Genomic DNA, 26027 nt, shown 5'->3' on the forward strand with positions numbered 1-26027 from the left:
TTTAAATAGGCTTTGTCACACTAATCATTTTAGTTCCCCTGTTGTTTCTTCAGATTTATACAATGTACGATTTAAATTACACTATTCTGCAACTGTTTTAAAACACCGGTAAAAGCCACAATGTGCTGCTGCAGTATTTTATAGTGGCATTAATCAACAGCTCTCCAGAATTTACAACTTTATGATTTTTGTTAATTAAACAAAATAACACTTGGACCTACAAATCCCTGAGGCAGAAAAAGGTCCTGACCAGTTAATTCCCACCGAGCAATTAACTGGTTCGTGGAAGTTAGGTGTTAAGTGTTAATCCTATGATGTTTCATAACCTTATACCGATTTGAAACTTTTATTCATGCAAGAAGTTTGTTTCTGACAAAAAATGAGACAAATATCCCTCAAAACATATTGAATATATATTAAAAATAAACTTGTACTTTTGCTTTTTAATGGGGTCCTATGCACTCTGGAAATGCCTAGAGTTTTATTCAGGTGTTTTCCAGGTGCTGACTTAATTAAGATGCTAAATTGTTGGTCAAAAGTTATGTCAATCCATCCATTTTGAACCTTTGCACTTGCAATAAAAACCCTGAGATTTTGTGTAAAAGTTTGTCTTTGAAAATTATGCAGAGCCCTCACAGTGAAACGAAATCATGCTACCCCCATCATAGAGGTCATGGACAGTAGCTGCAGCGCTTTGTCCTGACGCAGCACAAAGCACTGCAGCCCCTGACTTTCCCTGTGGTCAATATCTTGTTAGTGCTAACCTTTGAGGTCTCGACTGCTCCTCTGAGAACCAGGAGGTCTTTGCTTCCTTAGTGCGTCTCAGCTCCTGTCCTTCTGCTGTTATTGCTTTCTAATTATATCACGCATCCCCATTTCCACAACTCACTGATGAGCTTATTCATGCCCACCATCTTGTCAAGGTCGCCACACGCTGTCAGCGGAGGGTTTTATGAAGTCAGAATTTTCTTCACAAAGGACCTTGATCCCATCAGTCACCAGTATCCCTTGAACACTGACTTTAAAATCTAAGTCCTTACTTTGATATTCAGGTATATAGTTTTTTTTTTCTTTTTTTTCTTTTTTGCATTAAGTTTTAAATACCTAACTGCTGTTATGCGGAGTGCAACTATACTTTAATATGTGTTGGGTGGCTTCTTTTCCTGTTCAAAGTGTTCTTTAGCCCATATTGAACTAAAAGCGGGTCTCTCCTGCTCCGGCTGCACATGAGAAGTCACAGCTCCATTGTCAGTAATGATACACCAGACAGACTTACATGATGATAATTCATCCTGACATCTGCGCTTGGCTTGATCAGCCTACTTATTAACGCAAGATTCTATGAGCTACAACAGCTCCTGCAGTAGATATGTGTCTTCGCTGTCACCTTAGCCATTTTGATTTTCGTCGGCTCAGCGAGTGTATAAGTCCTGCCTTGCAAAGGCTTCCTCTCCTCACCAGACTGAAGGAGAACATTGAAGAATTAAGTGCGAGCGTAATAAAAATGAAGTGCGAGCAGAAGTGTGAATATTGGAGGTGAGAGCATGTGTGAGAATGCCTTTGCTAATTAGTGTGTGAAAGTCCTTTTTGTGCTGTCCCATTGTTGGCTGTGTTAAGCTCAGAGGCTGCTGACCAAAGAAGGGATACAAATGTTTCTCCTTAATCAACATCAAAGCTTAAGAATTAGCAAACTCCATGTAATATTGCTGAGTATTTATAATAACCAAGCAAGTTCACCATCTGTGATTCTAAAAATACGATAAGTTATGTTATACGGCGTAAAAAAAAATACAGCAAAAATAGTCTGCTCTGTTTTGTCTTCTCTGTGGGGTGCCATCTTCACACATACTCAGACGAAAAGAGTGTTTCCTTCTGATGCCGTCTCTGTTTAAGACATGCAGACAAACTCTCACACAAGAGAGCCTGTGTCACTTTGTATGTTCTCTAGTATGATTAAAGGAAAATGTTTTGAACACACAACCCTTTAGATACGATATTCTGCTCTTTTAGGGGAGTAGCTTGGTCTTCATATGACTGATTTTAAGAATTGACTTATGTTGTCCGGATCTGCCAGATCTAATTGAATTTTTAAAACAACAGTTAGGGGTATATTGTCATTTAGGGTATTATAATTAAGGGGTTCCTATGTACTTTGGAAATATCTGGAATTGTGTTCAAGTGTCTTTCAGGTGCTGACTTAATTAAGGTGCTAACTTGTTGGTCAAAAGTTATGTCAGTCCATCCATTTTGAACCTTTGCACTTGCAATGAGAACTCTGAGACTTTGTATAAAAATGTGTCTTTAAAAAATATGCAGAACCCTCTCAGTTGTACATTTTCAAACATTTGAAGTTTCACTATGGATTGTTGTTCCATAACAAGTTTGAATTATATGACTTATACAAAATGGCAGACTATGCTATTTAAGAAAATGCCATTTCACTAAAATAATGAAACAACAGACACCTGTTTTTTATGCTTTTTTCATACCAAACCTCACAATACATTTGCAAATATATTCACTAGCCTATACAATTTTGTAAATCAATTCCACATTATAAAGATTTATAGCTCACTAGATAGTGTCCCTAAATTTCCCCTATATTGTACAAATACAGGCCATTTAGTACTAATTATACTCTAAATTGCTGAAGTCACATTTGCACTCAGAAAATCTAATGGGTAACCAGCAAACAAATGCTATTAAGGCACAAAAACATGAAATGGAAGCTGTTATAAAAACTTGCAATCTAGTTGTTGAGTTGAGAAATTATTTTCAAGAAAGAAAGTTTGGAGTATTTGAATTATTGGATAACTCAGAAAGTTTACTCAGAAAAAACAAACAAACAAACAAACAAACAAACAAACAAACAAACAAAAAACCTAAAACCTGCAGGACAGGCCTCAGGTAAAATACTAAATGCTAATGTTCAAAGCAATACAAATAGATAAGGAGAATGTCTTTCTGTTGGAAAGAAACAGTGCAAGTCATAAATTTGCTGAATTGCATTGAAAAAAAAACAGTAGTTGTGGAAGCTTTCATCTTTTTTATGCAGATGATATTTCAAATGTGAACCTCTCGTTCTCATATATGTTTAAGTGTCATTTTGGAAAGGTGACTATTTGGGGTTATTTTGCAGATCAGGACAGTGCTTAGGTCAAAGATAGACTGCAGTAAATTGCAAACCGTTTGTCTAATAGATGAGTCTTGTCTCAAATTGCACCACTCAACTGGCCAATGCTCCAAGTAAGTCATGGAACTTTACCTCAGTTTGCAAAAAGCAATTAATCACAAGGAATAAATTGCATTATCTTGCATAGAATCCAAATACAGTTTCTGGGGTTTTTTTCTACTGTAAAACTGGTTCACATTTTGAATCATGACAAAATGATCTGTCATTCTCATAAGAAAGATAGATTCTATGGACTCATGCAAGTTAATAATTATGAGCTGCTCCTCTTTATGTGTCTGGGGGAGGGAGGCTCATTTTCTCCAGCTGTCCTGCATCGTCGGGCTGAGCTGACTGGTGTCGGAGGGAGGCAGTCTAGAGGAACGCTGGAATTTCTCTGACTTGAGAGGCTACCAGGGGCACACAGGCTCTGCTGGTGACACCTCCTTAATGTGGAGGAGACGACAGGTAGACAAGGCAATACGGGTACCTAAAGGCCATTAGAAATGTGCAGGAAAGGACTAATGAAGATGCTGGGCACTACCTGTCCAGACATAAACACAATTTATTCAGCAGAGATCTCAGATAAGGCTGAGGTGTTCCATATAGTTGTCAGACAAATGAAACTTAAGATTGCTGTGAAGGCAAATTAATTGACAGCATCTCTATGGTGACCAAGAGGTTGTGACAGTAGCATCATCTGTGACTCGTTTTTTTTTTCCTCATGGGATTCAAATCCCTTTAGAGAACCAATCTCAGTGAAGCCATGGCAGGATTGTCTGGATTTCTCCTCTCGTTCCTGAAAATGGCTCACATTGCTGTTCATCTGAGACTTAAGAGCTACACACGAAGGTCATCATGGTGTGATTTCAACCGTTAAGGCTTCCTGTTTAAATCTGCCCTTTTATTTGGATGCAGGAAGAAATTCTTCTCTGCAAAACAAGTTCACTTAAATGACTTAAATTTATTTCCCTCTGCAGGGGATGTGGACATGGTTCAGGGGCAAAGTACCCTGAGCTTTTAAATCTATCAAATATATTAACTATTAAAAATTGTTTCGTAATATATGCTACTAAAAACTGTAGATAAATATATGGATTCAACACATTCACATTCATGGTTTTTGTAAGTGCTTGAGTTTCAAAAACTTCAATTATTATTATTTTTTACATAAAATGTTTATTTCAGCAGTATAGCAAGAAAATTCACCCACTTTCCATATCAGCTTATTTCTTGTCAGGATTGCAGGCCTGCATGGTTCCCTATTGGGAATTGGGAAAAGGCATTCAGTGGTCCATCACAAGGCAGCACTGAGACAGACAACACAACAAACCAGACATGTGCATATTCACACCAAAGGGCAATGTAGCAAAGCCAAATAACTAAACAAGCTTATAAAAAAGCTGCTGTTCTGAAAGATGAAGTTAGAGTATTCAGAGAAAATCCAGGGAGAATGTTCAAACTCCATGCAGGAACACCTTGTCACCCCTCTTAAAGCTATTGGGGGCAACAAGGAGGCCTTCCAACCCTCTATCACCAAGTAGATGTCAAAACATTCAGAGAAAAAGACATGACATTTTTTAAAGTAAAATAAAATGCAGACAAAAACAGATCAGTTCCTTTTGTGTTTTCCGTAGCATTAAAAAAATTGCTTTCTCATTGCCCATCGGAAGCAAACTTATTAAATTTAATTTTGCCAAAGGCGTGTTTGATTTTTGGTGTATCAAAAGTATCATCACGTGGCTTTATGTCTTTGTGTGTACAAAACTAACCTGTTTACACTTCTGACTTGCTTCCCTGATGAGAATAAGCCAAATTGTTGAATAGAAATGTCATTTTTATTTCAATACAACATTTCAGCTTCTTGAAACATGTTGTGTTTTGATATTGTGGATCTCCTTTTTTTTCCAATTCAGTTTTCTCTCCCTCAGTTCAGATCACATTCTAATTAATTTTCAAACAGTAATAGTTTATTTAGTTTTTGAATGTTAGAATTTTATAGGTTTTCTTATTTGTTTGGCATTTTACCTTTTGATGCATGACAAAATTTATGCAACACAGGGTATTTTTCTTTAAGCAAATTAATCCTTTGAATTAAAACCCTTACTTCCTGCTCTCTCTGATTGTTTTAATAGCCACTTTATTGTTTCATGGCATTAATAGTGAACAGCTTGTGAATGTGAATGCTTTGAATTTTATTGTAGGTTCACATCAAACACACATTTCTACATATATATGAAAAGCACTGAGTACAGACAGAATAGAAAACAGCAGCTGCTCTGACAACTTTGCAGTATTAATGAAAGTTTTGATGAAAACAGACGAATAATGCAGGTGTTGGATTAGAAAAGTGGCTGTGCAGGAAAACAAACACATGAAACAAATTAGATGTCTGATCATATAAACCTGGTGACATTTGGAAACCACTCATGCTTAATAACTGGGTGGTCATAACTTCATTATCACCATCTCTTTTACAAGATGAAGGCTGCCATGGATATATCCTTTTCTCTGTATTACAATGGATGATACACATACACACACACGCACATGCACAAGATGGAATTTGAATATATGAGGTGTGATCCTCCACTGCCATCTATTGGTGTCCTTTTCAAATCAAAATAGTCGCAGCAGTCCTCCACCAAACTATAAGAGCCCTGGAGTGGGATGGATTTGTATTTTCTGACTTGAATTGTGCAAAAAAATAATAAAAATAAAAAAATAAAAAAAGTCTGTGCATATTTCTCTTTGAAACATATACATTTACTGTGGTAAATTGTGCTAAACCAGTTGGGTTAAAAGTTTTTTCATTCGACCCTCCAATATTTAAATAAAAAAACAACTTGTCACAGCCATGACAGCGTATAATACATCATGTGACTCATCAGAATAAAAGCTTCATAACTAAATGAACATCTGCTTAAGAGAGGTGATCATTTTTAAGTGTTAAAATGGTTTGTTCTGTCAAATTGCTTGCAGTGAAGTCACCTCATCAGCATGTGAATTAAAACATTAAAACAGAAGTGACCCTCATTTAAAAATATATCTGAATAAAACAACTAACATTTGTATTTATATAAAATGTGACAAACATATATGTTTATCTGTGTGTATATGTGTTTTTTTTCTACCTATGAGAGTGACACTAAACTGCAGAAATGCTTCAGATTGAAGGCAGTTAGAGTTACAGTGAGGTTTATGAAAAAGAAGTGGCAACCCTGTCACTATTAGGTGCTTCAGGTGAAATCGCGTGGGTACATTGGTGACTAAATCTTGTCGGTCTGTTCCCTTCTGTCTTCCATCTTTTCACAATGTTGCTCAGCTGTCCTACATGTACTGGGAATCCATGATGTCCAGATACTTGGCATCAATCATTCGAGGAAGCAAGCTGATCCTGAGATCAAAAAACACAACACATTAAATTGTTTTTTTTCTTATTTGAAACATATGATCATGAAGGCAACTTATTGAAACCACAAACAATGTCACTATGTATATATATATATATATATATATATATATATATATAGTTTTTTTTTTTTTTTTTCTGAGTAATTTCTTCTTTTACAAGTTGGGAGATGTAGAGATTAGGTCTGAGATAAAAAAAAATGAGTATATAAGCTTGTGTGTACATAAACTTTTATATATATATTATATATTTAACAATGTTATAAATATGTAAACTCCACAGTCAAAGTAATTCTGAGTCATATTTCAGGAGTAAAATCAGAGCATTGATCAAACTGAATCTTCTGACACTGAACCTTAGGCTTTTTAGAGCCACTCTGCCCCCTGCTGGCTGTGAATGTCTCACCTGATAGGGACCAGGAGGATCATGAGCAGAGGAAACACCATCTTCATGTAGGGCAGAGGATACATCCCAAACGCACACAAGATGATGAGCTGGATCATCTGCACTGCTGTGAAGTAGTGCACTTTTCTCTGAGGCACACGGCGTATGTAGTGGGTCGGAGGGTAAGACGTCTAGACAGATGGGAAGTGGATCATACAGTTAATATACTGTATTAAATTAGATTGAGTTTAATGTAATGGCAGTAGCCCCGGGGTGGAATTAGAACTGATGCGCACTGACAACCAGATGAAGTTTTAAAAAAGGAGAACATTTTTTTCTCTCATTTGTGCCCCAAAGTTTCGTAATGAATAATTTCATGTGCAGCTTAGTAGAGTACAAGGCTAGTTTGGTGTTCTGTAGGCCAGGGTTCTGCATCTCCAGTCCTCAAGTTCCACTGTCCTGCAACATTTGGATGCATTCCTTCTCTAACACACCTCAATCAGAACTTGCTGACATGCAGAGGAGATAATTCAGCCTTTTCATTACAACCCATCTATTTTACTTGGCTTTCAACTCCAGCGGGATCTAGTTTTAAATTGTATGTTTGTTTTTAAACTGTTTTTATTGTTGTGTTGTGTTTTAATGTACAGCACTTTGTATCAGCTGTGGTTGTTTTAAAGTGCTTTATAAATAAAGTTGGTATGGTATGGTATAGCGTTGGAGCAGAAATGCACATAAAAGTTGGAGGGCAGTTGGACTGGAGGGCTCCAGTTGCCCCTGGTGTAGGCGCATCTTGTTTGCTGCTGGGATTAGATGCAGACTTTTACCACACTGGGGCGCCACAACACTTTTTCCCACCATACATGTAAGAGTATTTCCTGGAATATGATTGGTTCAGGAGGCCTGTCTCATTGTCATGCTCATCCAGACAGACATTCAGGCGAAAGCCATTATTAGTGAAAAACAAATGACGTGAAAGACAGGCTTTCTGAATTTCATCTGTAAAAAATTAGAAATGCTGCCGTCTTTGATAGGTAAGGTTTTTTTTTTTTTTTTTTTTACTTTAAGTCACATGACAATTCTGTATCAGAAATAAGACCTTAGTAGCTCTTTTCTTCAGTGCCTAATTCAAAAGCTTTAAATCACATACTAACTTCAGCTATTTGCAGTTTAATTAACATTTATTACAGTGACTATGCTGTGCAGAGCACTGGAGAGATGCAAATAAGAAGGATAAAAATACTTTGGAGCACAAATGGCTGATTTGTTAAAAAAAAAAAAAAAATCACACCAAGGTTGTGCTGCCCTAGGCAATGAACCACATTACCCATATGAAAACTGCTGCTCACCCTGTCTTATAATAATTCTGTTATTTCACGAATATGAAATGGATAGAGACAAAGACAAGTCTTCGTTATAGCAAGGTAATCTGGCACACACAGCACCATTGTATTAGGACAATGTTTCCTGTATTTATTACATTATCGTTATTATAACCAGAAAATATAATCCTCCTTCATTTTTGTCTAAGGTCTTTGATGTCTTCATAGTTTAACAAAAATCTAAATTGACATGTTTTTGTTTTGTCATTTCTTTTCTATGCACTATTTTCGAATCCCAGTATTTGTCATCATTGTAATTAAGCACACAGCAGGATGGAAATGAGTAGTAGAAAGATGCATCTTAGTTATCACTAGATGGGTGAACCAAACATACCATGGTCTTTCTGCTCACCTGCTCCTTTAGCAACAAGGTCATGCGATCTACCATCTGATTTCCATCGAGTGAGGTGGCTGCAATGTAAAGGAAGAGGCCGTAGAGGACGGGTTTGGGGATCCACTGAAGAGGGATAGGTAGCATGAATGCAGACAGGCCGATCAGGATGTTCGCTGCTAGTGAGGTTAGACGAGTCTCTTTGACACTAACAATCCTAAACGGACAGAAACGGAGCAAAAAGAACCAGTTTTTATCAAAGTACTGATGCTCATCTTGATAAGAATGTGGTTTATTTTTAGCAGCGAAGCAATTAAGTGAACTATAGTGGTTGACTGACGTGTCCTACATAGCAGGAAATTTAAACTTTCAGGATTAGAAGGAGTTTGTATTGCTTAATTTCATGTGCAGTTATAGAGGTTAGGTTGGTGCCATGCTGTATTGTTTGCCAGCGGTCTGGCAACTCCAATCCTCGAGTGCTAGACCCCACAAAAACATGAGGCTGATGGAGAGCTGCAGCTTTCACCAAGAGCAAAACTTTAAACCAATTATGTCCAAACGTTGCTTCATTTTTTTTTCATATAATTGCAAATGCTTATAATATCTGGATGTTTCAGTGTGCTAAACATCCAAGAGACGTGTGACATGTCTTCCTTGGATAGTGAGAAGAGCATTTGGACCATTTAGATTTTTCGGGGGACCTTGTTTTAACTTTACTCACGTTGTGTAGACATGTCCGTTCTCTACGTGCTGTTCTACTTTGGCAAGCTGACGGGCGTGTAGGGAGGAATGAGGAAAGGCAGCGTGCATCCATGGCAACCCCAGACAGGACATGAGGATGTTGATGAAGCCAGTCAGCATTAAGTCCCAGTGGAACGCCGTGCCTTTTAACAACCTGGTGAAAATGTGCATACACACATACACACATAAAGCTCCAACTTGTTTGCAAGTGCAGAAGGAGGAGTACCTCTGTTCTAATTCAGAAGCTATTACAGAGAAAAAGGATAGGACATAATTTCTGTCATACTTTCTTGTCTTGCTCCTGTATTCAAACATCAAACTGGAGCCTTACTTATGTTCCGGTACATGTGTAAGTGAGATGACGATGTTCTGGTCGATAAAGATTAGCAGTGCAAGGAGGAAACCAAGTCCAACCGCAGCAAGTGAAGTCAGTCCTGTCAGCTTTTCAAATGCAGGGTACTTGAAGATTGGACCATCGTGGACACTGAATACAGGAACTTATAAGAGAGAAAAGATATTACAAACACACGCACAGCACAAACAAGTCAGGACAAAATGTGAAAATAAAATTAGGATTTTTTCTTGCATGCAGGTGTTGTTTAGGGGACATTAATATTCTTGTCTTTTGAATACATCAAAAGCCACAGAAGCGTTGAATCACAAAAGGCGTTATGTGCCAAGGTTGCGTGTGTAAACCTCTAGGGTAATCTTCTATCAATGCTTTGATATGACGGCTCTGTACTCACGCTGTATGTCAATGAAAAGATAGGAGCCAATGAAGGAGAATATCACCACGGAGATAGGCAAGGCACAGTCAGACACCACCTCTCTGATTTTACCATTCAGGTACGGGCTGCATGGGGAATAAAGCATCACATAGTACAACTTCCTACAACTTTTATGCAGTCTGTTATACAAGACTGCATGGTACTCGCACTGGTTGCTGCTGTACTCACTCTTTTAGGATGAAAACAATAACATAACATGTCAAGTTATGGCTGGCACCAAAAGTAATGAACATAACATTTCCATGTCAGTAATGTGAATCTTTATCAAGTTTTATTTTACAGAAAATTAATTAAAATCCATAAATAGCTTGTTGCTTCCCACCTGCATTATGAAATGTGACTTTTTTTTACTCGTATCATGTTTGTCACAAAAATCTATTTTAGTACAACTGCAAAGTAATTTGTCACTAAGACTTCTTGCTGATAGAACAAATGTGTAAATGTGGCTAATAACTTAATGGTTCCAGAGTAATAGCATAACAGATGCTCTTCAAACTCCCCCAGATGGAGAGTTGGAAAGGAAACTTGCAGGCCTAATGTTTTAGTGAATCCTGAATTTATTTAACTCTACGATGATTCTTCAAGTTGCTTTAGATCGTTATTTAAAAGGAAGCTAAAGTAAAAAAATTGACTATTTACCATCCTGACGTGAGCAAAAAGAGATCGCTGAGATGCTTTGAACTGAAAGTGAGAGCTGATGTAATGCCCCATCCTCTTCTCATGCCAGCCTAAACTGATGCAACACGAATGAAATATTGCCTTTACTTAGGAGGCATTTAAGGGGTGGTGCGCCTAGTTTTAACATTAATACCTTATCTCGTTAATATTTATTCAAGAGCAAAATCTGCACTACTACTAGAACACTATTCTCAACCCAGTTACTTCAGGGCCCATTATTCTGCATGTTTTAGGGTTTGCTTCTTTCATATGCACATTACTTAAATGAATATGATTAACAGGTTTCTTCAGCACTTGATAGCATGCAGGAGGTAATGCTATTATTTGAATCAGGCGTGCTGGAGAAGAGTTACATATGAAACATGAAGGACAGCAGAGAAACACTGCTCCAGAGAATGCAGTTTGGTCTTTCAGGCATCGTTTAAAATGCCTTTCACAACAGGTTGTAGATGTTCCCCCTGGTGTCTTTTATGATTTATTTTTGCATTTCTGATGTTCATAAATGATACCACTCAGGGAGGAGAAAGGGAAAGCAAAAACCCTTTCCAAAATGCTGGCCAAACCTGGTAAGAGAGTGTTATTATCCACAGTAATACGAGTCGTATGCTGATATGAGCTGAAATGCCATTCATCAAAGAAGAAGCCATAACTCCAAAATCAAAACCTCTAAAGTCAATATTTTAGTAACAAAGCCCAAAATCACTCATTTTCAGGGCAGAGGCAGAAAGGTGAGGGTAGCCTACAAACCTAACTCAGTTACATCAGTTCTGTCTGGAGGAATGGACCAAAACATCCGTTTTGGAAGAAATTTGTGAAGGATGCCCAGAACATACAGTTCAAAATCCAATCTGAACAAATACTAAGGGATTAAACTTTTGTATTTAAAGAAAATGCTTTTAAAAAATCCTTTCCCTCATTCTAACATTTACTAAATATAAAGAATTTGTTAAGTAGTATAGGGTGTCACAATCTAGAAATTATTGGTATGTTCAAAGAATCAATGCAAACATGACTTATTTAGTGATCAAATTGTATTACGTTAAAGTGTCAACAGTGAAAGACAATACTGAAACATTATTCAAATTAAGTTTGTTCTGAGCAAAGTACAAGCCAGATGGAGCAACAAGGCTTCAAAATGTGAAATTTCAATAGATATTATTCAAAGTTGGAGGAGAGATGGCATCAATGTATAAGATAGTATGACCCAGTGTGTGGTGGAACCGTACCTCCTCTTGATGAGGTAGAGTGCGTAACCCAGCCACAAAGTCCCCAACATAAGCAGCAGACAGAGGATGGGCCTTTCTCTTGTGCATTCCACCAGTGTCTCCGGCAGGAAGACTAACGTTTTCTCTTCCGGATGTTCAAACAGTGACATGTTCGTCCCAATTTTATGCTCCAGCTTGGTGGTTGTTTGGTTCTCAATCCCATCTAGAATCTCATTTATCTGCTGAAGCACCACAGTTTTGTTTGTGGTTGCCAACGTTGGCCCGTGGTAGAAGTGTTCAAAAACTGTGGGGAAGGGTGGGAGAGGTTAGTGAGAATATTTGGGAAACTGCCATACAAACCTGACTATTATTTTAAAGTTTTGTTTTAAGGACCGTTTCTCGTTAATTGTTTTCCAATCGACCATAAACATATTTTTACTTTTTATGTGAGCAATCACACATATCAGTATTTTTCAGTACCTCAGAAGACTTGTGACTAACTATGTTTGCTAGTCAACATTATCTATAATGGACAGATTCACAGAATGGTCAACGCATCCCGATCTTTTCTAGACTTACTTTTGACAGTCCCTTTCACTGCATCCCCAACAAAAGCTATGGAGATGAACAACGCAATGACCTCTTCTGTTGAGCTGTGAGATAAGAACAAGAAAAAAGAATAACAAGTCATGTTTTATGGTTTTATTTATAAAAACACAGACATAACAACCTATTCAAGGCAACCTACCAGAAGATACACCAACAAAGAACACTGATTAATGCTGGTGAAGCCAGAACTTTATAACAAATAAAACTTTTTCTTCTTATTGATTTCACTTCAGTAAGTGGCCCCATGGGTCAATGCTTCTTTTAATGTGTTACAAATCAGAGTCTGTGAGGAGAAAAGGAGTCATGTTGTGTATTCACCGTTTGAAGAGTTTCATCATCAGGCTGACATTGAATAAGCCCCCGAGGATAAGGAAGAAGCTGTTCCATAAACCGATGCAGGCGTAGAAAGCATCAAAGTCGAGGTCGTAGTCATCACAGATACCCCTGATGACTATGAATTATACATGCAAGACACACAGGCAACAACTCATAAATATTTTTTTCTTTCAAATTCAGAAAAGTTTTTTTTCTGTAAAACTGCTTGGAAAAATATGTAATTATATGTTCTGAATAGCATAGCAATGCCTCAGCCTTTCTATGTATCTTTGTGTGTGTTAACTGGAATGTTTTTTTTTTTTTTTTTTCTGTTGATTTAATAAAAAAATAACTACTAAAAATTAAGTCCACTTCTAGGTTTTTTTTTCAAAAATTACCGAACAATACACACCGCTGATGAAAATGGCCAGGGGTGCAGTGGTCAGAGGAATGACCAGAGGGGAACCAGCAAACAGAGAGTAGATCACTCCTCCAATGCTTTGGCCAACAATGGTCTTCTGAACATCTATCCATGTAAAAAACAACCAACATTTGGAAATGTGATACATAAAATTAGTGCTGATAATAATAAAGACAAAGTCAATACCTATTTCCCCTCTTGTGCTTTCATCATTCAGAGAACCAAAAGCGATTGCAGGCAGGAGAATGGCGATGTAGAGGAAGATAGCTGTGGTGGTATATTTCAGTAAACAGCGATCCTTCCCTGTTATACCTGTTAATTGGGTAAACAAAGATGTAAAAACCTTGAACAGAAAATTATCAAAAAAAAAAAAAAAAAAAAAGCAGAACACTTTACAACATTGCCATACCGTCTGTGAAGTCTGAAGGATAAAGAGGCAGTCTCCGACGAAGGTCATCATAAACACCTTTACCAGCTCTGAAGAAATCTCTGCACTGTGAGACACAAAGCAGAATATAGTCAGCAATTTAAAGCCTTTTGTTTTCCCTTACTATACAAAGTACCTCTGGCCCAGAGCGTCCGTGTGTAGCTATGTTTCTTTCCTGCAGTTAAACCACAGACAGATCTATTGCTGCCATTATCTTTGTCTACTTTTCACATTTCTTTCCCATGGAAAGTACAACCGGCCCAGTGCCTCTGTGTTTAGCTATTCCTCTTTCCTGGACAAACTCAATTCAATAATTTGTTCAGCTAAACTTAAACAATGAGATCTTGAAAAAGATCACAGAGACCTTTTGTAACAAGTCAGATATATGCTTGTTTCTACAAAGTTTCCAGTATGGTTATGATTATAATCAAAGAGTTTTTTTTTTCTTTTCAGTGTTTTACAAATGTTTTTGACTGAAAATGTTCACATCCATCTAAGACCCTATTTAATACTGACAAAATGTAATACCAGAACATTTTAACCAACTCGGTAAAACTAGCAGCAATTCACTGAAGTAAAGATTTTATTAACTGGTCCAGTGTGCATAAGATCATTAATATAACCTGGAATAAATTTATGTCTCCTGAATCAAAAACAAAACAAAGTGTTTTCTTGTGTTTCACTGGCTAGGAATTAAAAACAGATAACATTCCTTGGTCAAAAGTACTGTTTTAGCTTCATAACAATTTGGAAACCATATTCACATTTATTTTCAACATCCACAAGAGCAAGATAAAACTTTGATGAGCACAGAAAAATTAGACCAGAAAATATTAGACCAGAAAAAATTAGACCAAATGCTGACATTTTTAAATTTTTCTCCAAACCTGAAACATGGATGTATCTTTTAAGAGAGGGAGAGCTACAATACTGCTTGTTGTTGACAGGGTGTGCATATTGGTCATCAGGAAAGACATTATACAGGATTTAGGTCCGTAACATCTGCCTTCAGAGTATTCCTAATCAAGCAAACAATTTATTGTGTGACCAAGACTTTGAAGGATGTTTGCAACAATGTTTTAAAAAAAGCTGAGACAGTTTACGATTCAATTATCAAGGAAATATACTGTAAATCCACCTTTACTTTGGGTAAAAGAATGCTAAATCAATCAAAATGTGGGTGATTTCCTTCATTGCTGTGATGAAATGTCGACATTAGGTCAGGAAATGTCCTGGTTGATCAGCAAGAGAGGACAGAATGATCATTTGTGTATTTGGAAATAAAATAACATTTTTCCACATGCTTGCTAAATAAGGTGTTTAAACTTTGTGTAGCATGTGCAAAATGACCATAAAAACAAATGTACCAGATTATTTTGTTAGGTTTCTAGTTTACAATGCTAGAATTAAATCACAGATTTAGCGGCAGCTTGACGGCTACAATCCAAAGTGTAGCTGTTTTCAGCCCAGTCACATCAACAGCCTGTTGGGAGCTGCAGCCTTTTTACTACCCAGACCAGTATGTTCTCTCCCTTCAGTCTTTGGGTGTTCCTTCTTCTTCCCCTTCTTAACACAAACATTTCCTCCAAATTTAAAAACTGCATATAATGAAGTAGTTTATCGTTGCACAGAGCTGCAGACATTTTGCCGTCAGCATAGTGAAGGGGTTGCCAGTTCTTTTGTGCTGTTGCCCAGCTGCTTCTCATTCTACCAGTCTGGCTAATAGAGTGTACAAACAGGATACTCAGATAATTTGGCTCATCTAGTTTACTGCACCACATCTTTATATGCCTGGATAGAGCCAGAAAACACAAGGGTGGTCTCCACATCTGGAGAGTTTGAGAAGTTAGCACAGAGTGCAGACACTAGCGCAAATGCAATAAGGATGTTCTGTCAGACATCTTTTTGTTCCTTTGGTTAATGCGTTTTGGCATTCATTTATCACCCTGTTGTATAAATGGTCTCCTATATCAGTAAATTCTAGACTGATTACACACAGAACTGCCTGTACTTTGAGTCTATTATTACACACCTGGAGTGCTTTTCCTCTTCGTGGGTCCGAGTCTTCCACTTCCTCTACCACTGTCTTCTCGCTGGCTACAGAGAGCCGGTGTCGCTGGGAGACCAGCTCCTGTTTGAACTCCTCCTGACTTTTGGTCTCCAGAAGCCTTTGCCTGAAGTCAATGTCAGAGAACATTGTGGCAAATGTCCTACCCAGTTCAACAGCTGTCTTGGTGCTTTTCTGCAAAACAGTTGTTCATAAAAAGGAATTTAGCAGATGCAGTGTGTTCTATTTACATTCACTTTTTCAATCTCACATGCTTTGCTAGATATCATCCTTAACCTCAATTGTTTTTCAAAAATGGCTGCTCAAATCTTAAGTTTGTTGTTTTCTCCAATCCACACATGGTCAAAATTATACATACAGGTTCCAAAACAAACGTACAGTTCCACTAATATATAACATCCCCTAGCAACCTATATGTTAAGCCACACTTGTTGTAGTCATCAACAAGTTTCAAATGTAAAGCCAACCAAAGACTTGTGGGGTTAAATCTGCTCAAACAATAGTTCCAGCATGATAAAAGAACTGTTCAAATTCATCAGTCCTGGAATCATTAAAACATTTTTGCTCAAGCTTGTTCATACAAAATTCCCAAGGATACTCAAAGTATTTGGTTTTCAGTTTTTCCTTTACCGTTCTAGGCGGTGCGAGGATCAGGATAACGTAACGGGCCTCGCAGCAGTTGACTCCCCAATTCTGTGGCCTCTCCAGGCGGGTAATACAAACATGACGCCTCTGCAGGTTTCTCACATTGGAGCTATACAAAAAAACAGGGACGCTTTAGCATTTAAAACTGACAAGTCTGAATGATCTGACACCACCAAAAAGAACTGGTAAAATGTAGAAATTCTGTGACCATAAACATGGTAAGAAAGCTTCATTGTTATGGCTTAACTCACAGAATGCAAAGCCAAGACTGCTGATAATGAATACCGGTTGAAGTAGCAGTCACACCCTGAATAGTCTCCATCAGAAGGTGAACTGGAGAAGCAGAATAAATGAAAAGACAAGACAATGAAGGTTTTAATCTTTATGTTGCAAGAAAATAATTGCGAAAACTTCCCTTCTTCACTCACCGTTAATATCTCTGCCTCCTGCATCTGTGAACAGTGAGTTCATCACCTCTTCTACATTACAGCTGCCATGGCCGTCCTCCACCATGTGAGCAATCATTCGCCTCAGAACCTCGTCCAGAGTGGCAGCTTTTTCGTCCAGAAGGATGCTTGCCTGAGAAAGGAAGCTGTCCAGGTCTCTGTGGGCACGCACTTCCTCTTGGAAGTTCATGGGCTTTACGTACTGATAGGAAGGAGAACAGAATATATGTGATTAGGAACTGCGAAAGGAAACTGGTCATCTTATGGGCCTTATACGAGAAACTGAGCTCAAGTCATTTAATTTTAACTGAGTGCTAGAAGAGATATAATTTACAGTACTTCCAAGAAATGTCACAGAAGTGTTGAAGGCTGAACACCTTTTTTACTAATCCCTTTACTTCACCCTGAATTTGTTAAAATAACTCAGGCACTATCTCTCTCAGATACCCCAATTTATTTTCCACCTGGGTTTTACAGAGTCACACATTTATGCTGCTGAATGCTGATATTTTTGTGGACTCTATTTTGGTGTTTTTAATTATTTGACCCTTCTGGATTATCATTTTGTGATGGCAAAAGTTTACTGGCAAGCTGCCTTTATTATGTTAATGGCTCTTTGTTGTGATTGTTTACCTTATATAACTAAAAAAAAAAGGAGATCTTGGTCTTTCCAAGCTGTTCTGTTGTAATAAAAATAAATTATGCCCTGCTTCATATTCAAGGTTCCTGGTTTATGGATCAGTTCAGAAATTATTCACATTGAATCAATGTTGTACATGAGAGGGGATCAAAATTCTTCCAAAACAATGCAAAACACAAAAACCACTACAGAGAGGTATTATTGCTTACGGGGTATTCTACAAGCTTTTGAATTACAAGATGTTCTTAGGTCTTTTTCAATACAGAATTTTTATTTTATTTTTGTAAAAGCAATTTGTTGTGTTTTTGGAATCTTAAAGTTAGATTTAAAAAGTATGTTTTGCAGTTATTTTGTGTTTTTCAAAAAAAAAAAACAGAAATAAAATCTTACTTTTCTTGTCGTGTTTAAAAGTCCATAGCCAGGACCTCCAGCGTCTGTATAAAAAGAAGTAAATAAAATGTTTAAATTTTGTCATCATATCCAAACTTTTTCTCAAATTTCCAGTTTATCTTAATGCCTCATGTAAAGCAAAATTACGCTGTAGTTTCTTAGTTGATCTGAGTTGCTAATTCCATAAATGTTGACTTTTCAAAAGAAACTTCATGTCTTCCCGAGGCACAAACCTGAAACACTGAGATGGATGTCATTTTCATAAAGATTGTCTGTAATGATGGTAGGTGAGTCCTGATCTGAATCGTCCTTCTCTCCATCCTTCAGCTCTGCGGATTAAAACATTAAAATTCAATCACAAAAACAAAGTCTCAGTCTTTGCAACACATCTCACTCTGCAGTTTCAGCTTTGTCACAAATAATTTGTTTTACAACTGAGGTAATCACATAAAAGTAGCTGTAAATGTCATTAGAGAGCCTCCGATGCTGCTGCGTTATGATCACACTGAGATAAAACTGCTTTTTGAATCAATGGGATGCTAGCCACATTAACAGCATCTCCAGTAAGGGAGAATTTATTCTGCCCTTCCTCCACTTTGCCATCTGTTGACAAGAAAACAGCAAGAGGGAGAGAGAGCGAGAGACCCAATAAAAAAATCCCCCTCAAACCAGACATGCTGCAATATAACAACAGCAGCCTCTCGTAAATTCCTTCATGTATAGAAGATAAATATGGGTTTTTGATTGCGGGTTTTATGGGAGGAAGAGAAACCGCCTCAGAATTAGAAAATTAACCCTTCACAAGCACAGCTTTGTGCAATGATTATTCCTTCAACCCATCATTAACTCAGAGATCACCTGCCTTGTTTTTCACCTATTAATTAACCTTCCAGCACACAGAGAATGGACCGGCTGTGCTCAGCAGGATGTGAAATGGGCCATCAGTGAGCAAAGAGAAAGTTTGATATTAGCATAAAGAACCAATTGACGCATGTATCATCCCGCATGAAAATACCTCAAATAATATTTGATGAAATGTAGAGCACAGAGAGTTCATAAGAGGGGCGGACAAGGCTGAGAAATGCAGTCTCGGTAAACATTATGCGTGGATGCAGCTACATACCCATCTCCTGGAAAACATATCCATTCTTAGACCTCCCAGTGGATGGAGCCTCTGTGGAAGTGAAAAAATAAACATGTTTACAAAGCTTCAGGCTCAGTCTCAAGCTGGCTGTCTCTTTTATTAAAGATTTTTATTGTTGTTTGTATTGTCTGGAAAGTCACCGTCCCGCACCTCAGATATGGAAAGGTTAGAATCATATGAACTCTAAGCAGAGGAGAATAATGAAAAAAGTTAATCATCCAAAAGTTGGGCAGTATGAGGACATGTCTCAAAATGTTAGAATGCATTTTCAGAGTAAACTTCTTTTTTTTTTAACTGTGAATTGTGGTGTTATTTTCTGTGAAGCATTCTTAAGAGCAGACCAGTATATATAAATCAATGTGACGTTTTACTGCAAACTGAACTAAAAAAAATAATAATAAAAAAAAAACAATTAGCCTAGTCATTGCCTATTTTTGGGTGAAGTGTAAGAATAAGAAGATGTGGCTTCAGATAAAAAGTCACTGATAGAAGGATGTAAAATCCTTCAGTCTACAACTATGAAATAGATCACAGATGGTCAAACTGCATTTCACCAGTTGAAGTCAGAAACTGCAGACATAAAGAGCTCAGATCATTCAGTGAACAGTAGCTGAACCATCAGCCTCAGCTGAAAAATACAAAAAAGGGCTGAAGGACAACAATCTATTTTTTACAGTTTACTATGCAAAGCATGAAAACATAAGCTGGCACCTGACCAGTGACTTCCAGGCATCATTTTCTATTTTCCTTATGTTATTTTGATTGGTGGAAAAAAATGCAACATAAATACAGAGTAATTACAATATTTTCAAGTAAATTTGTTTAATTTATCTGACTGCAGTAGGGATGGATGATCGTCTCTCTGTTGAAATCTTAAAATCACCAACAATAAGGGTGCTCTCTTAAAAAATGATAAAGTAACATGTTCACATGCCCCAGAAAAATATCAACCCTTCTCTAACTTGCACACCAGAGTAATAATTCTCATTAAAAGGCTTACTAATTACCCATTACCATCCGAGATCACTGAATAATTTACATCCCACTGTGACAACTTGACCTTTAAATTTTCTTAAAAAGCGAGTGGTGGGTTTGGGTTAGGAAAATATTTGGGAAGCTAAGAAAACAGCAACATTCTTTCACATTTGGTTACAACAAAAACCTGACGCCAGCTGTGTGCAGTGTTTGTATGGGCGATCGTGTATCTTCAAGGTGCTCCTGCAGCTGTGCAGATGGAGTTTTTTTTTTTTTTTTTTGCCTCAGGCAGAGTTTGGCTGCAGGGGCTCTGGAGCAAGGCTATATCTCAAATCTGATTAGACAGAACATTCCCAGGCCTTCTCCACATCACAGGAGTCTGGAGACAACAGGGGACCCATGGCCCTTTTGCAACAAGCAGTTTGACCCTAACTTAGCTGTGCAGAGGATTTTGGAGATCTTTTAAGCCTTGTCTCAAAAGCTTTAACGTTAATACTCTCAACGACAGATGCAACAGTGATAGGTATTGAAATAGAATGTCTTTTAAATTGTTGTGCAGACACAAGTGGGATTTGGGCTTTAAAAGAAAATATACAGGACAATTATAATTAGAAAATCAGTTTTATCTCCTTTACCTGCTGTTGTTTGGTCAGAAGAGAGCGCAGGAAGTAAATTAGATTGTTTCTGTTTACCTGCTGTCCTGCCAGCTTCTGCTAGTGAATCTGCTGGGAACCTTGCCCACTAATGCAAACATGAAGCAGTCTTGGGACAGAACAGTAAGGCTGAGCTGTGACTTTTTCCACAGTGGAAAGCGGAAACCAAAACAGTCTGCTCTCTGCTCCTTTCACCTTGTTTATTAAAGGTTTCACAGCACTTCCCTCTCTAGATACCAGAAGGTTTAAATTCGTATTTCCCTGTTCATGATTCTTGGCTGTTTACATAACGGATGCCAAAAATTTAAAAGTAACAGCATAGATTCATTGAGGCATCATAAATAGTTCTCAGATATTTTTGTCTATGTAGGCAAGATGGCATCACACAGTCAATGCAGTTTCATATGCATAATCACATCCCAAATGTGTTCTGCTATATTGAGCTTTGGTAACTACTACAGTTTTGCATGTTCTACTCTCTCTTCTGCAATACGGATAAAATGTTGTCTTAAAAAAGATGGACATGCTCCACAAAACACACTGATGTTTGGCATGATGTTTAAATAAGCTCAGTTGGTACTTAGGAACCCAAAATGTGCCAATATCAACCTTGCTACACCATGAAGAGTCACCTGAACCATGTATACAATGGATCAAGGTTAATACTGAGATCTAAGGACGCTAACAATACACACACTGAACCAATAATTTTCCATACAGCCCTTTTGATTTGGGACCCATGTTCATCCAAGGAATATAGCATTGTTTCAAAATTGCACAAATGCAAAACTAAATTCAACCTTCTGTTGCAAAACTTTGAAAAGTGACCCCAAAACAAAGAGGACTCCTAACCCCTTGGTTTACTGTTTGGCTACATTAAACTTTCTCATTCAGCTACAGCGTAGCTGCAGAAAGAAGGCAGACCGCACTGCAACTTTTTATCCATTTCTTTTTATAATGATAAGATAAATTCACTTTACATTGAACTTCATTGTTCCTTTGAAACAAAGTCAAGCCAAATGTAACCATCACTGATACGGATACAAAAAGGCAAAAGTCAGAATCTTGCAACCTGTAGCTTTCAACAAGCGTCAAATACCATGGGAGGCTTAGTAGTACAGACATGCAGCCACAACAGTGTTGTGCATAAAGGTAATAATAATAATAATAATAACAACAACAACAACAACAACAACAATAATAATAATAATAATAATAATAATAATAAAAATAATAATAATAATTTGTCTTATTTCTAATGACTTTTATGTCACATTTATATCTCAATGGGCACAACTAAGGTGTTCATCAAAAAGTAATGTTTGCTTTTTTGTGCATTTGATTACAACTGACAAGCTGGATTGTTTATATATCGAAACAGGTCCAAAGTATTTTGAGCATTTTTTTTATTTCTAAATGTTGGCACAGTCTTATTAAAAAGCTCCAAAACAGCAGCATTGATCAATTTCAAGTGATTTTCTTGTTTTATAATCCATCCATTAACTGTAGAAACTGGTCAATTCTGTGCAGGCTACTTTTGAGAACTATTATAACAGATTCCTTGAATAAAGAAACGTCAGAAATGTCTAATAGTTTTGCTTTCTACTGAATAAGAAAAATCATACCTTTACTTGTTTCAGAACTGTGACTCCATACAACCTGAGGTATGTGTTGAGCTACAATTACCACCTCTGGTTAGAATAAGGAAACTTCATAATTCCCTTCACACTGATAAAGGTTTTCCCACTTAGTCATAATCTTGAAATATATTGCACACCATGTAAGGTGTGAAAATGGAGGCGTGTTTTCTGTGCTTTTTTGTTGTCTGTTTATCAACAAGATCATGTATAAAAATTAGGACATTTGACCAGACTTAATAAAATATGAACCAGACTAAAAGGAATCACTAGTCTTTCAATTCCTGTTTGTTTAACTTCAGATCTGAGTTTCTGTAACCCTGCTAAGCTATTGAACATGACTGGATGTCTGTATTGAGGGTATTTTCTTCAGCAAAAAATCCAACTTTATTGTTTTATTATTCACAGACTCTCTGTTATCTGAGGCTGGAAAGTGAATGTCCTTGAGCAAAAACAAAGAAAAGAATGCTTGTTTGGTCTCTGGGCAAAAGAGAGGCTGATCAAGAACTTTTGGGTTAACTTAACAAGGCCTAAAAATAACTACTTAAAATTAACCTAAATATACTGAAACCAACCATAATTTAAAAATAAATTGACTCAAGACAGCACTCAAATTTCAGGTCCCTCTAATGTACCATGAAAAGTTTAAAATTTCACAATGTACACATTCACATGCTTTATGGTTATAAAACAAATACCAGGAAGCAGGAACTGCAGCTCATTCCACTTAAACACCTCAAAGGAAGCTGATAAGAAGAGACTAATGTGTGTTTATCTGAATCCATGAAATTGACTGCTGGACCAACTTTAATCAGCGACACATCAGATGCAGTATAACAGCTAAATAACATACCTGAATGCCTTTTTTCCCCCAAACTAGACATCAAGGGGGTTAATTTGACATGTGGCACTAATCCTTGTACGACAGATGGGTTGTAAGGAGCCATTTCTCAGTAATTACAGGGGTGACTTATAAATAGCCTTTATGTCTGATCATAAAATCAAGTAACAAAGCCTGGGACTGATATAGGCTTAATGTAAAAAAACTAGATTTTTTTCCGAAACTGAACTATTATACATACATCAATGTTAGTCTTGAAATTGTCTAAATGAGAGTTGGAATTCACTAGATTAGAACATTTTCTGCCAGTTAATCTTCCTAATCCTTGGCCAGTAAAAAAAAAAAAAAAAAAAAACTAAGCTGGTTACTACTTTAACACTTTAAAGGAGTAGCAGAAAGACTGACATATAAATTATTTTTGTACTTTGGTCAGACTAACACAGACACATTCCAACTAAGAGTTCTTGGAGACAAACAACAAAGAAACGTATCGTCCTGTTCCAGCCGAGAGACAAAATAATTTACAGCCTGGCATTTAGAGGTGAAACAATCTGAACAAAGAGTTTGCTCAAGTGCTGCTTTATTAAGAATAAATATAAAGTCTAATAATCGAGTATTTAAAAGTTGCTTTTTTTTTCCTGTAGTTGTTGTAGTGCATTTGTACAGAAGGAAATTTAGGTCCTGCCTGTTTTTTTAAAACACTTGATGGAAGTGCCGTTTATTGCTATGATGTAAATATTGACTCATATGCCCTCCTGGCAATAAAACATTGTTTTTGTCCTCTGTAACAAAGGGGTTTGTAAATTAGGACTGAACAAGATAAAAAAGAAACAGTAAATAAGAGAAATTACAATTTCTTTGACAATTTATACCATGCATAAAGTTTTGTTTAATGAACACTAACAGCTCACTCAGACAAAAAGCTGCGTTCTGTAAACAGGCTTTCTCATACACTTGACACAGCTGGCTCAGGTTGCATTATGAAAAGACCTTCTTGCCCCGTTAAATCCCCTGTGAACTCACCAGATGGAACAAAATGGAGGACTTTTTTGGAATTCATGTTCTTCAGCCTTTCAATAAAGATGCTTTCCAAAAGTCAACCCATCATCTCTCTTCCCTTCATCCACCAGTGTTTCTTTGTTAATATTTTTCCCACACATGCACACAAACACGCACACACCCACGTACACACACACACATCATGGGCTTGGACGCTGAGGTAAAGTCACCTCCCTGCACCTCCTCCAGGATCGCATGGGAGGGGAGGGCAGAGAAAAAAAGATTGAGAATGAGTAGTGTTTTTTTTTTTTTCTCTCTCCCTTTCATACTCGGCATTTCAATAACATATTTCTAAAGACTGACAGAATTTTTTTTTTTTTTAATCTCTTTTTTTGTAACAGTTCAGATGCCAAATTAGGAGCCTCCTTTTATGATTAAAACATTAGATGAGTGCTAGTATCGGGGGTAGTACACCAATAACATAACGTACTACATTTTTAACAAAATGTTGCAAATTGCTGACGTTACTAGCATGATGAGCAAATTTTTGGGAGGGAGGCCTTGCTGCTGCTGACAGAATGTCCATGCACCTGGACATTTAACCCACATTCAAAACCGATAGTAAATTCAATAAACATCAGTAGGTTTGTCAAGCTGTTAACTGTTGCCGGAAAAGTGATAAGTAAACAAACATGGTTTGAGCAATGTTTGCCAGCCCACCTGATTCAAAAGAAAATCAATCTTGGTATACATCTACATTATTTAGTCAATTTTATTTATTTTTTTTTTTATATAGCAACATCTCATACCACCACAACAGTTCACACCAGTGAGCCACAATCTTAGATGTAGAACAATCAGCAGTCAGATTAACACACACACAAACAGATAATGAAGCTCCTAATATTATGCTTAGAAGGACAGTTTCTTTATCTAAAACAGTACAGAGAAACACTGCAACTCCTCAACTTAATATGGTCAATCACAGTTTTCTGAAAGCAATGTGCACAGACACAAAAAGCTACATCAAATAAACATTGTCCATAACAGCAACAAGGACTTTCACGCTTACGGAAATACACAAACGAGTGTAGTTTGATTAACACACTGCATGACTCCATCACTCTGAGTTTTCCTGTTGATGTGAGAACAGCAGATCAAGACTTATCTCTTGTTTGGGTACATGTTCATTAAGAATGACCTTCAGTGGTTGCTGCAGAAAAAATGTTACTGAAAAACATAAAGTTGCTCACTCAAGCCTTTTGACACACTGGCATACTTGGAAGCAGTAGATATAACTCATTTGTCAACTCTGAAAACAGTGTAGAAGCATGAAGTGTTTCTCACGAATGTTCTGATCTCAAACTGACCAATAATATGAAGCCATGGCTTTATCTACGTCTTACACAGTCTTGCCAAAGCATTCGCCGCCCTTGAACTTTTTTCACATTTTGTTAGATTGCAACCAGAAATGTTTGTGTATTTTTTGAGGATGGAATGTAGAATTTTGAAAGAAAATGAAAACTATACATGTTTTTTTTGTTGTTTTTTTGTTTTTTTTCTTTATGTTTTAAAAAAAATAAAAACATGAAAAGTGAGAAATACATATGTATGAAACCCCTTTCTTTCTGACATCCCTAAATGCAGAGGTAACCTCGAGGCCGTTTGTGTGTAGTCAGTGCAAATACAGCGGTTCTCTTCTCTGAAGGTCTTTACTAAATGAACAT

The 26027-nt window shown here is 37.1% G+C and overlaps 1 protein-coding gene across 2 annotated transcripts; it reads right to left on the reverse strand.

The window, feature by feature from the left end:
* Positions 1-5340: 5340 nt before the first annotated feature.
* LOC106918473 (solute carrier family 4 member 11-like) lies at positions 5341-25696 on the reverse strand. 2 transcript variants are annotated; one of them, XM_014988292.2, is made up of 20 exons: positions 24325-25695; positions 19175-19225; positions 18285-18380; positions 18052-18095; positions 17004-17223; positions 16827-16908; positions 16561-16684; positions 15895-16104; positions 13845-13929; positions 13622-13747; positions 13427-13540; positions 13018-13150; positions 12670-12743; positions 12112-12394; positions 10166-10272; positions 9751-9916; positions 9400-9573; positions 8700-8895; positions 6987-7156; positions 5341-6566 (listed from the first exon to the last, which is right to left on the reverse strand). In XM_014988292.2, the coding sequence occupies exons 1-20, from the start codon at positions 24359-24361 to the stop codon at positions 6500-6502; spliced, it is 2559 nt and encodes an 852-aa protein (XP_014843778.2). In that variant the 5' UTR covers positions 24362-25695; the 3' UTR covers positions 5341-6499. The 2 variants fall into 2 exon arrangements, with proteins under 2 accessions (XP_014843778.2, XP_087865572.1); XM_088009446.1 differs by having other exon boundaries at positions 13427-13747; positions 24325-25696.
* Positions 25697-26027: the final 331 nt, after the last annotated feature.

The sequence above is a fragment of the Poecilia mexicana genome, unplaced genomic scaffold (assembly GCF_051168715.1).
Source record: "Poecilia mexicana isolate PSO_F unplaced genomic scaffold, ASM5116871v1 scaffold_10, whole genome shotgun sequence".
Classification (NCBI taxonomy): Eukaryota; Metazoa; Chordata; class Actinopteri; order Cyprinodontiformes; family Poeciliidae; genus Poecilia; species Poecilia mexicana.